The 14,011-nt window shown below is 62.8% G+C and overlaps 1 protein-coding gene across 5 annotated transcripts; it reads right to left on the bottom strand.

Moving 5' to 3' along the window:
* Positions 1–17: 17 nt before the first annotated feature.
* LOC116233608 (signal transducer and activator of transcription 5B) lies at positions 18–14,011 on the bottom strand. Of its 5 annotated transcripts, none has more exons than XM_031600610.2 (19): positions 13,895–14,011; positions 5,555–5,692; positions 5,314–5,470; positions 5,153–5,242; positions 4,775–4,949; positions 4,577–4,707; positions 4,352–4,503; positions 4,128–4,283; positions 3,879–4,058; positions 3,697–3,784; positions 3,414–3,536; positions 3,160–3,252; positions 2,828–3,034; positions 2,414–2,508; positions 2,217–2,347; positions 1,804–1,959; positions 1,581–1,632; positions 1,167–1,274; positions 18–1,097 (listed from the first exon to the last, which is right to left on the bottom strand). In XM_031600610.2, exons 2-19 carry the CDS (start codon positions 5,680–5,682, stop codon positions 971–973), a joined length of 2,349 nt encoding a protein of 782 aa, XP_031456470.1. In that variant the 5' UTR covers positions 5,683–5,692; positions 13,895–14,011; the 3' UTR covers positions 18–970. The 5 variants fall into 5 exon arrangements, with proteins under 5 accessions (XP_031456470.1, XP_031456467.1, XP_089981028.1 ...); XM_031600607.2 differs by having other exon boundaries at positions 1,789–1,959; XM_090124902.1 differs by lacking the exon at positions 13,895–14,011 and adding an exon at positions 11,326–11,642 and having other exon boundaries at positions 1,789–1,959.

Genomic DNA, 14,011 nt, shown 5'->3' on the forward strand with positions numbered 1-14,011 from the left:
AATCGCAAATAAAAAACGGCAACAAACGCGGCCCGGTGTGCACCGCTCGGAAAGGGGCGGTCTTTTTATTAAAAAATAAAACAAACAAACAAACAAACAAAACCAGCGGAATTCGGTTTGCTTTACTTTGGCCCGGGGCAATGCCTGCAGCTCCCGAGCCTCCTGCCCCGACCGCAGCCCGACGGGTGCGGGTGAGGAGCCCCTTCCCCCCGGCAGAGCGGGGCCGGGAGCTGCCCCCTCCCCGAGACACACGTGAAACCCAGAGCTTTTGTGTTACAAAAATAGTCCGTGCTTTATTTACTCTGTGGTAGAAAAATAACATCGCCAGGGAACCAGAGGTTCTGGGACACGGATGGAACGGGCCGGGGGGGAAGAAGGGCCCCTTCCCGCCCCCGCCGCCTCCTGCCCGCCCCTCGCTGCGCTTCCGCCCTCCCCACCGCCCCCCCCCACGCCGCAGTGGCGCCGAAGGGGACCGAGGGGACGCACCCGGAGCCAAGAGGACTTCCCGCAGCCGTCGGGGGCAGAGGACGAGATGGGGTCCTGGAGGGGACCCCGACACCGCAGACTGCCACCCCCCGCCCGGGGAACGGGGTCACCGCGATAGAACACCGATGCGCACATGTACGTCCTTAGTGGCGGCTGCAGAAAGCGAACCCGCGGCCGGGCCTCCCCGGCCCCCCCCGAGGCTGCGGGGAGTGGGGCAGCACCAGCGCGAGCAGAAGCGGAAAGCCGAAGCTGGGCCGTGTAAAAGGAACATACAGGAAAAACCATGCGACAAATCCGCTGCCTTTTATACAAGGGCATAAACATCAAAGAGCTGGACACCACCCTGCATTTGGGGACAGCACAGAGCAAATCTGTCGGGTGAGAACCCCCCCACGGCCGCCTGCCCCCCGGTTGGGCACAGAGACACAAACACGGCACAGTCCCCGCAGCGCTGGGGGCCAAAGTGGGGCCGCGTGGCCGCCGGTCACGACTGGGCGTGGGGGATCCACTGACTGTCCATGGGGCGCCGCAGCAGCTCCTCCACGTGCTGGGCCACGTCCATGGTGTCGTCCAGGTCAAAGTCACCTTCAGGGTCCAGCACTGTCTCGGGGCTGCAGGAGGTGAGGGGGTGAGGGTGTGGGCCAGGGTGGCTGCAGGGGGGATGGGGACACGATACCTACTTCTGCGTGTACATGTTGTAATGGGGGTGGGAGCAGACGGCCGGCGATGGAGCCTGGTCCATGTAGGTGCCCCCCCCAGGGACGGCGTCACCTGATGCGCTCACAAACCTGCAGGGATGAGAGTGGGTCAGTGGTGCGTGGGTCTTGGGAACACTCATCGCCTCCTAGCAGGGATCCAGACCCTGCACACGCCCCCCATCTCAGTCCCCAGTAGCAGCAGCCAACTGCAGGGTCCCAGCCCTGTTGGCCATGGGGAGATCTGGGCTCCCAGAGGAGCACCACAGCCCTTTGCTGTTGGGCACTACGAGCTGCTCATCCCCAGCACCAATGTGGCCAGCAGAGCACTGTGGCTGGGAGCGACCCAGCCCAGCAAGCCAGGGATGAACCCATGGGACCCTGCACACTCGCACTTACTCTGGCACAACTTGCTTGATCTGTGGCTTCACGTACCCATCCACAGCTTTAGCTAGAGGAAAGAAGGCAGTGCTGAGGTGCAGAGCTGCGGCACACTGCACACCTGCAGCGGGGTGGGGGCTCCCAGGGCTGGATGTGCTGGCAAACCCAGGCCCTCCCCATGGGAGGTACGGAGGAGTGACGCGTGAGGGGTGATGGGCAGCGCTACCTGGCGTGGACTCACAGAGAACCGGCGTGTAGTACTTGGAGAAGACCTCATCCTTGGGCCGGTCGGGGAACACATAGATGAGGTAACTGAGGTCCCCGAGGCGGTCGGCCAGCGAGCGGATAGAGAAGTCCCTGGTGGTGAAAGGCATCAGGTTCCAGAACATCCTCTCAGCTGGAAGACAAGAGAGGGACCGCAGTGATGCCTGGGGTGAGCCTGAGACTGTGCCAAAAATCCAACATTGCTTCCTGAGCTTTTTCCCTCCCCCAACATCTGGGGACAAAACACAGCGTGCCAGAAAGCAGGAGCTGGAGGGAATGAAGGGGAGCTGCAGGCATGTGCCCGGTGGTGCTGGTGCCAAGCAGACACAGGAGGTGCTGAAGGAGCCCAGATGGGGACACGGAGGTGGGGGCAGCGGGGGCTGCACTCACCGGAGTCGAACTTCCATGCGATGGTGATGCCGCCGATCTCCGAGTCACTGAAGCGCAGCAGGAAGGTGCCATCAGGTTTGCTGATGAGGAGGTCGTGTGCCTGCTGCTTGTTGACGAAGCCCAGAATGGCCCTATGCAGAGCGAGGGCGTCAGGTGGGCGGTGCGGGGCCGTGCACCTGGGGCAGGACGGCTCTTACCCATCATTCCAGTGAGGCTTCAGATGCTTCTTCAACACCTCCATCACACCGTCAAACCACTGCCAGAAGGTGTAGTTCCTCCCAGGCAGATTTTCCTGTGGAAAGCCCCAAAAAATGAGCGCTCCTGCCTCCAAACACATGGCACATGGCAGATGGATGCTGCACAGCTGGGCACCCACCAGCCCTCATCCCACAACACCACGCAGCACAGCCCAGGGAGCACAAGAAGGGACCCCCCCCCAGAAGCACAGAGCACTGCAGCCTCCAGACATGGAGGGCAACACCTCCTGCTCCACTGCAGCCAACACCTGGTTGGGTTTTGCACTGATCCAACACAAAACAGCTCTCCTCGGGCATAAGCGCTGGCACCGCAGTGCAGCCAAGCCCATCCTGGCACACGGAGCACCCGCTCACCCGGTTGAACTGGGCCCAGGACACCGTGGTGCTGCTGTAATCCTCCAGGTGGGAGCTGGTGCTGTTGAAGAGCTTCTGTGCCAGGAACACTAAGTTCTCCTTTGTCAGCCCACGGCTGCTCTGCACCTCTGCCTTGAACTTCATGTTGAGTGCCTCACAGAGCTGCGGCCACTGCACTTTTTCGGGCACGGCGAAGGGCACGCGGCCCTGGGGAGGACATGGCACAGAGTCAGCATGGCCAACACCCGGCCTCTGGCACATCCCCGGGGCAGCCCTGCTCTTCAGCCCGAGGTGGTGGAGCCCACCCGGTCCCCCATGGCAGCAGTACTCACGGGCTCCGCGAAGGCGTTGTCCCAGAGCACGGTGGCCGTGGCGTTGTTGTCCTGGCTGCCGTGCACGATCACCACCACGGGCAGGGACAGCGTCTGCAAGCAGGAAGGACAACGGCTCAGAACTGAGATGGGATGTGGCGGGACCTCCCCCCACCTGCCCACATACACCACACCCCAAACACACGCCCCATCCCAGTCCCATACTCCGTGTGTGGGCACAGTGTCCACAGTTCACCCACGACCAATAGCTTTACCTTCACCTGGAAGACCAACTCGTTGCCACCGACGCTGAACTGCGACTCAAACAGGATGGTGAACTTCTCCTCCGTCACTGACTCAGCGCCGCGGCGGTCCGAGCGCTTGATCCGCTTCAGGGACTGCAGGGACACAAGGGGTGAGCCCATGGGAGGAGAGTGCAGGACAGATGGGGACACAAGGGGTGAGCACAGGAGGGACGCAGCATGGATGACACTTAAATGGTGACCACAGGGCACACGGTGTGGCAGAGGCACCAAGCACAGGACCGCTGGCTCTCACCATGTTGCGGAAGTGCGCGCTGAGCGTCCCGGTGGCCTGGTGGTATTCCATCACACAGCAGTTGTTGAGAATCTCCCCACTGCTCTCACTGCGTGAGGACAGGGGGTCAGGATGGCAGCAGCCCCTCACACCCCCCAACCCCGCTGCCTCCACATCCCCATTCCTGGCCCCTCAGGCATTACTTGCGGGTGCTCTCGTTCTTCAGCAGGGCCTTGGCTTGCTGCTCACTGATGATGGTGGCCTTCACCTGGGGGGGGTTCATGTGCACGTTCAGCTTCCCCCCCACCAGGAGCCGCACGGTGGCTGCAAATTTGGTCTGTGTCTTCAGAACCTGGGGAGGCTGCTTCTCGATGATGAAGGTGCTGGGGGGCAGAGAGTCAGGCGAGCAGAGGAGCCCAAAATGCCCCCCACCCCCCGAGCTGCCCCCCTACCTGGTGACCAGGGCAGAGATGATGTCGGTGATGGTGCCGTTCAGCTCCGACAGCATCTCCTCCACGGGGCCAGGGATGGGCAGCTGCTGGCACAAGTGCTCGGCGCGTCGGATCTGCTGCCGGTTCTGCCAGATGATCTCCGCCAGCTTCTCGCACCTGGGGGGCAGCAGGCTCAGCACCCACCGTGGGAACGGACCCAACTCCCCCCTCCTACCAGCACCCACCAGGTCTGCAGCACATCCAGGGTGCCCTCGGGGGGGCCGCCGTTGCCCGCCAGCTGCTGCCGGCGCTTCCACTGGATCAACTCATCGTCCAGGATCGTCGTCTGCTGTTTGCGCAGCAGCTGCAGCGTCTTCTGGTGCTTCTCGGCCAGCTCCTGTGGGGCAGGACATTGTCACCGCGCACGGGGGTGGCACGCAGTCACTGTGGGGACACCCCCTGGCACTCACCACACGGTACTGCTGTAGTGTCTGCGCCTCCCGGTGCAGCCAGGCCTCCAGTGACGCCTTCTTCTGCTGCAGCGTCGTCTCCCGTGAGAGGCGCTCCTGGGGACCCAGCTGGGAGAGCTGGGAGAACTGGGCTGGGGATGGGGACAGCGTTAGGGCATGGCCAGCGCCCGGCCCCGCGCCCCCCAGCCCCTCAGGCACCTTGCAGGCGCATGTTCTCCTGGTACTGGATGATGAAGTACTCCTGTGTCTGCTGCAGCTTCTTCAACTCGTTCTCTGAGTCCTGCGTGATGAGCCGCAGCTCCTCGAAGGTCTGGTTGATCTGCAGGTGCTTCTGCGACATGGCGTCCACCAGAGTGCCGGCGGGTGAGGGGCTCTGCATGGGCACGGAGCACTGAGCACGGCTGGGGATCCCCTCTGGGATCAAAGGGACAAAGGGACCCTCCCCATCCCCACCAAGAGCTGGAGGGCAGTGAGCACCTCCCCATTCCCTCTCCATCACCCTGATGATGGAGACCCCCCGCACTCCCACCCTTGGGTCCCATTCCTCACTCCGGTCAAGCCCGCAGCCCCACTCACGTTGTTTGCCTCCCGCACCAGCCTCTGCTCGTGGTACAGGATGTGCCGGATGCAGCGCACCAGCTCCATGGGGCAGCGGTCGTACGTGTTCTGCAGAGATGTGAGCTGAGCTGGGTGCGAGGCAGGGAACCCCAGTCACCCCATTGCAGCCCCCTACTCACCTGCAGCTGCGTGACATAATGCCCCAGCTTGATCTTCAGCAGGAAGCCATCTTCACCCACTTGGTGATCCGCCTTCTTCTGCAGCTCCTGGATCAGCCCCTCCAGCAGCTGCGTCGCCTTCACGTTCTCCTGGGGGTTGTCGAGGTCGATGGAGTCCCTTTGGGGGTGCAACGGAGCAATGGGTCAGAGCAGAGGCAGTGGGGCAGCACGGTGCTGCGGGGCTCGGTGCGGGCCGACTCACCACGCCTGGCTCTCGATCCACTGTGACAGGTAGTGCCGCACCTCGATGGGGAAGTGATGCCCATAGAGCGCCTGCATCTGCCGCAGGGCTTCGCCCTGGAGCTGCTGCGCCTGGATCCACACCGCCATGGCTCACCACCTGCGGGGACACATCGTCAGCACCGCTCAGGGACCCCACACTGGGCACCCCCAGAGCCACCCCAATGGGACGGGGGGGATCTCAGCTCTGTGTCACCGCTCTGTCCTAGGAAAAGCCATCGGAGAGCTTGGAGGCATTACACAAATGGCTCCGCTGCCTCAGCCACTTTGCTGCCATTTCCCTTCGCTGCACCACAGACTCATGGTCAGGGAAGCGAGGGCAGGGGGCTGGCGAGGAGCTCCGGTGTCAGTAGGGCCGAGCAGCCTCAGTGGCCCCAGAACCACAGGTTCTGGATGCAGACACACAGCCCTGGCATCCCCACTGGCAGGGAGCAGCCACGCACACAGCAAACAGAGCCAGGACTGCGGAGAGACGGCACCTACACAGTGCCAGACCTTTCCCCCGCTCCCCACCCTACACAGGAAGAGGAACAATAACCGAGTTGGCTAAAAATGATTTTTTCCCTTATAAAAAGCAAGGAACATTTCCCCATTCACAGAACAGACAGTGCTCTAGAAATTCTGCTAGGCCTGGGGGAGGCAATAAAAACAGAAAGCAATGAGGAAAAGGGTACGGGGGGAGGCCGATAGCAATGCACGCGCAGGCAGTTAGCAATTGCTGACAATTGATAAGAGGCACTGATGGAAATGCCGCCGCTGGCAGAGCTGCAGAGGATGCCAGGAATGGTTTTACTGCACCAGGAAGGGATGGAACCCTGGGAGCAGCCCAGGCCCAGCACAGAAACATCAGCACGGACAAAAGAACAAACAAATGTTGCTCCTCCTATCAAGAGAATGGTGATACATTCCATCTTACAGTAGCAGAACACTTCCTACTCCACTTCAATGGGTTGTTAAGCAACAAGTATTAATCTGACAGTGTGGTCAGGCTCACTGTTAGGGCGCACAAAAGGCTCTGCTTTGGAGCAGGAGGTGGGAACATCGCAGTGGGAATGGTGGGCAGAACAGGAGCACTGCAGGGGGGGATGCAGGACAGCCCCGAAATGCACCCCATGGGCACTGGGATGATATCCGCAGCCAGAGAAAAGTATCACTGATGCAGCCACAGGCATTTCTCCACACTGCTTGTTTTCTGCCTCATCCACAGGCTGGGGAACCTTCCCAGGAGCTGCAGGGCTTTGGAGTGTCGGCAGGCAGCACAGTGCTGCAGCTGCTGTGGCCTCATCGCTGTGTGTGGAGCTGCCCCGCCAAGGGAGCTGGCCACGAGCACAACAGACGTTCCCAAAAGATGCAGAAACGTCTGGTGCCACATCCCCATCCCATCCCATCCCATCCTGAGGACACAGCCCCAGCAGCCTGCCTTGGTTGGATCCATGCTCCTCCAGCAGCACCAGGGTCAGCTGCAGCAGTCAGCCACATGCACGCTCAAACAATTGCAAGAGACAGATAATTGCAGTGGTTTAAGCTACTTTGCATTTAGTTAGTCCTGGCAGGGAGCTATAATCCCACCCATTACCACAGCTCGGTTAACCAGCAGCAACTCAACAAGCCACAGCAACTTGCCTGCTGGTGGCTTAGTACTTGCAATGCTGCACACACAGCAGGACAGTTGTTGTGAAGGGGGAAAGTGGGGACAGCCTGGGGAGGGGTGCCTGGCAGGACTGACAGGGTGGGAGATGCCAGTAGCTTCACTGTCCAATTGTCATTACCAGACTGGCTGCAAAATGGTGAAATGCACACAAAGTAAGTTTCCTAGAGGACTCAAGGCAGCAACATGAGGGAGCTGGGAGCACCTCTGAGTCCAGGGGTGGCCAAGAGACCCCGCAGGGGCTGCAGTTGGGATGGGCTGTGGCCACAGCCAACACTGGCAAGCCCCAGAGCCTCCCAGGCACAGCGGCAGGCTGGCAGCCAGCTCCAGCCATGAGTTGCAGGAAAGCCACAGCCCAGCAGCAAATAGAAAAAGGAGGGAAATGTCTCATAGGGCGAGGCTGGCAGACACAATTCTGTGTGCAGGGAGCATGGGCAGCATCTGCCCAAGGGCTGCTGTCCCTGTGCTGCTGCTGCCCTGGTGAGCCAGCTCCAGCTGAGTGCAGGATGCTTGCAGGATGCTCCTGAGATGCTGTAGGATGCTTTTTGCACACAGATGTGGGGTGCTCGCAGGATGCTCATGGCACACAGTCCTGGGATGCTCACAATGCACAGCTGCAGGATGCTCGAGGGGCTCTCACATCGTGCTCACAACCTCTCCAGGGATGCTCCCCGTGCTCACACCAGTACACCCACCGACTGCAGCCCCCGGTCCCCCATGCGCCCTGAAGAGCCAGGTAAAGCGCTGGGGGGGGGGAGGAGGAGGGGCACACCAAAAGGGCTGCGGCTGCTGCCCCATGTGGCCCCTCTGCCGCAGCAGTGCCCGCACTGCCCTTTTTGTGGTGCTCCCCCAGCCCCAAGCAGAGGGGTCCGGGTGCAATTTCCTCCCAGCAGGGAGCAGCCCTCCCCCTCTTCTCCCCCCCCACGGTGGTGCTAAAGCTGTGGTGCCGGCTCCATAGCAGCCCTGCGCCCGCCACAGTAAACACACAGACACGTGGTTTCCCAGCACCTCCGGGAGCCCACGATCTCTTCCAGGTCAGAAATGGCCTCACCGGTGGCCACGGGGCTGGACTCCGTGCACCGCGTGGGTTGGTGCTGCCAGGGGGGCACTGTGCCATAGAGGGGGCCCACATCCCACAGAGAAGGGCAGCTCACACAGGTCTCACCAGGGCTGGATGCGGCCCCGTCCCACTGGCTCTGGGAGAAGCGATGCCGGCAGCCAGCAGCGGCCGCTCGGCACATGGATGGCACCGGTTCCCCCACGCAGACACCCATGTGCTACCCCTGCACCACACTGGGGATGCACACGGCCCCCCAGGCAGCCCCTCTCAGCTGATCTTCCCCGGTGCCGCCCCAGCTCAGCCCCTTCACCTTCACACGTGGCCGCCACGCACTGCATCCTGCCCTGAACCCCGAAGGGTCTGCGTGCACCCAAAGGGCTGCACAGCCCACGGCCACCCTGGGCTCAGAGAGCCCCAGGCACGGATCCTGGCTCCTCCGCGGCACGGGGCCGGCAGTGCGGGCTGGGCTGCCATCCCCCATCTGCACACTCATCCCGGGGCCGTACTCACCGGGCTCCGCTCGCCGCAGCCTGCAGGGCAGCACGGTGGTGGCTCCGGGCAGGCGCTGCCGGCACAGCCGGGTCCCGGCGCGGCCGTTTTGCAGGCTGCGTGCTACAGGAAGGAGCTGAGAGCAGCTATTTCCTTCCAAAATGTCAGCTGCCTGCGCAGCCGGGCAGCACTGTGCTCCGGCTGCTTCCTTCCACCACCTGAACAGCGCAACTGGGGGCACAGGGATGGCAACCCCTGCCCTCATCCCTCCCCGCAGCGGGATGCAGCCTCGGCCTGTGGGGCTGGGCCCCCTCAGTCCCCACCCCCAGGGAGAAGCGCTGAGGATGGACACGGGGGGGTTGGGCTCACCTGCACCCCGCGGCTCCGCTCGGCATAGGGGCTGAGCCCCAGCCCTCGCCTGCCCCAAGCTCCCCACAGAGCACCCGCTGTGCTGGGATCAGCGCTGCTCGCCCCTTCTACGCCCGCATGCGGTTTCCAGCTTTCGGCTGCAAGGTGGAGGCAGTGGTGGGTTTAGGAGAGCTGCTTCTAGAAGCTCGGCGCTTTGATGGGGTTTGTCTCGTGCCGAAGAGCGGCAGCAGCCAAGGGCTCGGCCCCGTGGCACCGAGAGGCGGCGGGATCAGCCCCTGCCACACTGTGCTGGGGAGCAGGGCGGCAGAATGCCGGGCCACCACTGGCACTCAGAGCTGGGCAGCGATGGGGGAGAAATTCAGTATTTCCTTCCCAGCAGCCGCCAGGCAGAGGCGCGGTGCCCACTCTGGGCTCTCCCATCCGGCAGAGGCCACGCAGCCCTGCAGTGTCGGGAGCCAAAATGGAGAACTTGCAGAGCACAGGAACAGGGGAACCCCAAGTGGGCCCGGCAGCACCACGGGGAGGGCGATGTGTGTGTCCTGCATGGGCAGGGACCGGCATCTGCTGCCCAGCACCAACCTGGGGCCAGCAGAAGTGCCCTCACATAATATTAATCAGAGTCATTAACATTCATTTTTATTTGCCCTCTGGCACTCGACTGTTTGGGAATGCGTGGCTCCCCCTTCAGATTTTCCCTTACAACCACAGAGGCCCAACTGCCTACGTAAAAACCAAACCATCAAAATACCCCGTGAAATCCCAGTGAAATCCCTTGAATCCAGGGGTTGACAACAGCTCTGCACACTGCAGCACAGCCCCAAACGCTGACCACGTGCAGTGCTTTCCTGATGCTACACAACACCACAAGAACTCAGCCAACACCTCCTGGGGATGCAGCACCACGCCGGGCACGCTCTTAATCCCTGCCCAGGAGCTGGGCCGGGCGGGAGGATGTGGGGATTAAGCTCATCACAGCATCGAATTAGCCCCGATTTGGGTCTGCAGACACAATTTCATTTTATCCGTCATGCCTCAGTGAGTGCACACAATCACACTAATCCATTCACCTGCCAAGCTGGATTTGCAGAGCGGAGCCCATTCGGGACAGCGCAGGCACCAAATGCCCCATCCCAGCAGGAGCCGGCAGGGCACAGTCACCTGCCCCAGTCCTGGCACAGCTGGCACGTCCACATGGCACCGCAGAGCACCGGCTGCATTAGAGCTGGGCGGGCAGGCAGAGCAAACCCTGCTGCAGGGAGGGGGGCACGCAAATGCCCAGGAAGCTGACAGAGGGAATGGGAACAAACAACTCAAAGACGGCCATTTGCCAGAACAGTTCTCATTCACATTGGCACCCAGGGCCAGAGGTCCCTCGTGCGGTGGCACAGGATGCAGCGTTGGCTCTCACGCCCATGGAGCCCGCAGACACGGGGGGAATTGGTCGAGTCCTGCACCGCAGCTTCTGCCGGCACACCGACGGGGAGCAGCAGCCGTTCCCCCAAAACATTTCCAGGAGCGCAGGATGAGTAACGGGTTTATAAAAGGAGCGTGCCAGGCCGAGGCAGCTGTGCCACAGAGCCCAGAAGAGCCGGAGCTCCTTTTTAACAGCACCACAGGACAGGGATCATTTTACAGCTGTACTTCAGTCCACGCCGGCGCTGGGATGCGCCACAAGCGGAGCTGCGTCTCCTCCGCTGAGAGCTGTGCAGGCGGCAATGGAGCGCGCGGAGCACAAACCCGGCGGTGCGCGCTCCCGGCGCGGCCCCACCGTCAGCCTTTTCCCCAATTCCCTCACAGCCGCGCTACAACCCGGTATTTACATATCACAACAACAGGAAGACACGAAGTTACGGCGACAAACGGAGATTGCAAAACTCACCGGCGACTGCTTGAACGAGGACCGCGTCGTGAGCGCGCTACGGCCCGGCTGCGGCATTCCGGCCGCCAGAGCCGCGGCGCGGGGCCGGGCAGCAGCGCATCGCCGGCAGCACAGAGCAGCGCACAGCGGGGAAAGAACGCTGCCAGCCCTCTGGTGCAGCGAGATGGGAGGATTCTGCTTTATCAGCAAGTCAGCTCTCCCCTATCGGCCAGGAAGCCGCGCTCACACGCCTGCCTCCCCCTCGACATTTCCCAACGAGGCAGGGAGAAGCAGTTCACGGCAACGTACCTTTTATCAGCCAGCAGATGTTGCTAGAACTGTTGCTGCATGTAACATTCAGGCATGGCCAGCGCAGCTCGCAGCCCCGCGCCGGACACGCGGTGCCAGGGTAAACACCCCCACCCCCCTCCTCCCGGGATCAAAACACTTCGGGGTTGCAAAATAGACACCCCATGAAAGGAAAGGCACGCCACCGCCACACCACAGCTGTCGAGCCCGCTTCACCCGGAGCACTCGGAGCTGGGGACAGCTGAACCCAGGCGGCAGCCGGAGCGACACGGGCCGGAGCGCAGCCCGAGCGCAGCCCCGCTGGGGGGAGCAGGAGCGGTGCCAGCCCCCCCGCCAGGAGTCGAGCAGGGGCACGGAGCCCCGCAAGGCGGGCACCCCGCCGGGTCCCGGGCGCTGCCGCGAGGTCCCTCAGCCTTACAGTAATTCCTCGCAAACCAAAAAGTCATTTCCCAGCTGCCGGGGCCACTTTACTGTATGCGGCGCGGCACCGTCACCGCTCGCCGCCGGCCGCCCACACGCTGCAGGAGCACAGGGAGAAGGGATTTTTCGTACGCAGTGTATCTGGGTTTTACTATCACTCGAGAGACGGCTGGGAAACCCCACGGCAAAGCCCTCGCAGCCCGTTTGGAGTCAGCACTTCCCCTGCAGCAGGAGGGGAGGTCCCGCAGTCGCTGTGTGTCACCCCCAGCACTGAGCCGCTCCTCATCCACGAGCACTTGGGAGAGCATCCTTGGGAGGCCACGGCCCGCCCCAAAGCGTCAGCATCGCACAGCAAAGGGACGAGGCGGGCACAACAAAGAATCCACTGCTAGAGGCCAAGCACCGTAGGAAAAGCCATGAAACGCGAAGCTGATGACAGCAGCATGCAGCACGTGGCCCCCAGGACAGACTGCCTGCACCTCAGGGCTCCTCCTGCCACGCTGCAGCACAGCATTCTCCTGCTGGTGGGGATGGTCTCCATCTTCACATCCAGACTTCAGGAGCCACAGTATTTCAGACACAATCCTGACAGCTCTGGGAGCCCCCACGCTCGCTGCTGCCCCGCTATGGACAGGTGAGCAAATATCCCCAAAGCCCACCTGGAGCCACCTGTTGGGCCCACAGCACAGCTCTCCTCCTGCATCTCCAGGTACAGGATTGCTCTGATGGTGTGAGCACAGCACAGCTTGAGGCTGGCCCGGTCACAAGTACCTGCAGTGCTGCCTGGGCTACCCAGCATTCAGTGCCCCACAGGTGGCAATGCCAGGGCTCATGCAACTCTGTGCTGCAAGGCCATGGGCTTCTCACAGCCTCAGGGCAGCCCACAGTGTGCTGCCAGCGAGACACACACCTGCCTGCACCCTCCACGCTTCCCAGGGATGTCAACAAGTGCTCATGGCATCTCAGGGTGCAGCCCACATTCCCCCAAAGCATCGAGGCTGAGTAGCACCATAGCTCTGTTCCAGACTACGTGCTCCAAAAGCTCCAGTCCTGCACAGGCTGACGGGGACATCCTGAGCCGTGTCCTGCTGTTAGTGAGCACTGCTCCGCATCGCACCTTGGTCCCACAGGGTCACCTCCCACCCCACACCGTGGGCTGCTCACGGACGAGATGGGGTCCCCTGGCATAGCCTTCACCAGGGCCAGTGCTGGCAGCCGGGGGCACCCAGCTCACCCTGTCTGGCACGAGCTCACAGCCCTGACAGCTCCCGTACGGCGGCAGACAGGTGGTGGCTCTCATTCCCAGGGGTCGCAATCAGCCCTGCGCAGCACCGGCCGGCAAGCGGGTTGGGCAAAAGGCCACCATCAGTGCCGTGCAGGGCAGCACTGCTGCGCCCGGCTCGGATGAGGGATTTATTTTCCATCCCGCTTCAACTCTGCCCAGCACAGAGCCCGTGCTGCTGAGGACCCATAGATGTGCCAGGGTCTCCGCACGGCACCGTCCCCAGTGCTCTGTGCGCGCTTTCAGAGCTCCCCCCGGGATCAGCCCCGCGAGAAGCGGCCCCAGCCCCGCGCTGCTCCGCTCCTCGCCTCGGGATGCGCGGTGGCTCCGCGCAGCGGTCGCGCAAAGTCCGCGCAACCTCGGGGGCGTGCGCACGGCCCGGCCCGCACCTGCCGGCCCCGGGACTGCCGCTCCCGTCCCGTTCCCAAGGGAGAGCAGTGAGGCCGCGGGCCTCTCTGCCGGGCCCCGCCGCCAAGTTGCATTCGTCCGCTGCGGGTTACGAAACACCCAAAATATTTACTGAAGGGAGGAGGAAAATAATTGTAAAAAAAAATTACTCCCCCACCCCCCCAAAGAAGCTAACTAAAACAAAAAAAAAGGCAAAACAAACCAACCAAAACCAAAACAAACCGACAGAGCCCACCGCCACTCCAACCCCGACGGCGCCTTCGCACGGCCCCCCCCGCAGGTGCCCAACGCGCGGCCCCCCGGCCCGGCCCGGACGCAGAGCGCAGCGCGGCGCTGCACGGCCCGTTCCGGCCGCCCGGGGCCGCCCCCCGCCCTGTTTACGGCCGCGGAAAGCGAAAGCAGCGGCGGCGGCGGCGCGGCCCCGTTCGGCGGCGATGGCGGCCCCGCGCCCGTTCCTACCTGCGGCCGCGGCGGCGGCTGCGGCTCCGCTACTCCGGCGGCTCTCGGCGCTCGGATCCGCCGCCGCCGCTCTGCCCCCTCCGGCCGCCCGCCGCCGCCGCCCGCCGCCGCCGCCCG

The sequence above is a fragment of the Phasianus colchicus genome, chromosome 26 (genome assembly GCF_987193195.1).
Source record: "Phasianus colchicus chromosome 26, bPhaCol1.hap1.1, whole genome shotgun sequence".
Taxonomy (NCBI): domain Eukaryota; kingdom Metazoa; phylum Chordata; class Aves; order Galliformes; family Phasianidae; genus Phasianus; species Phasianus colchicus.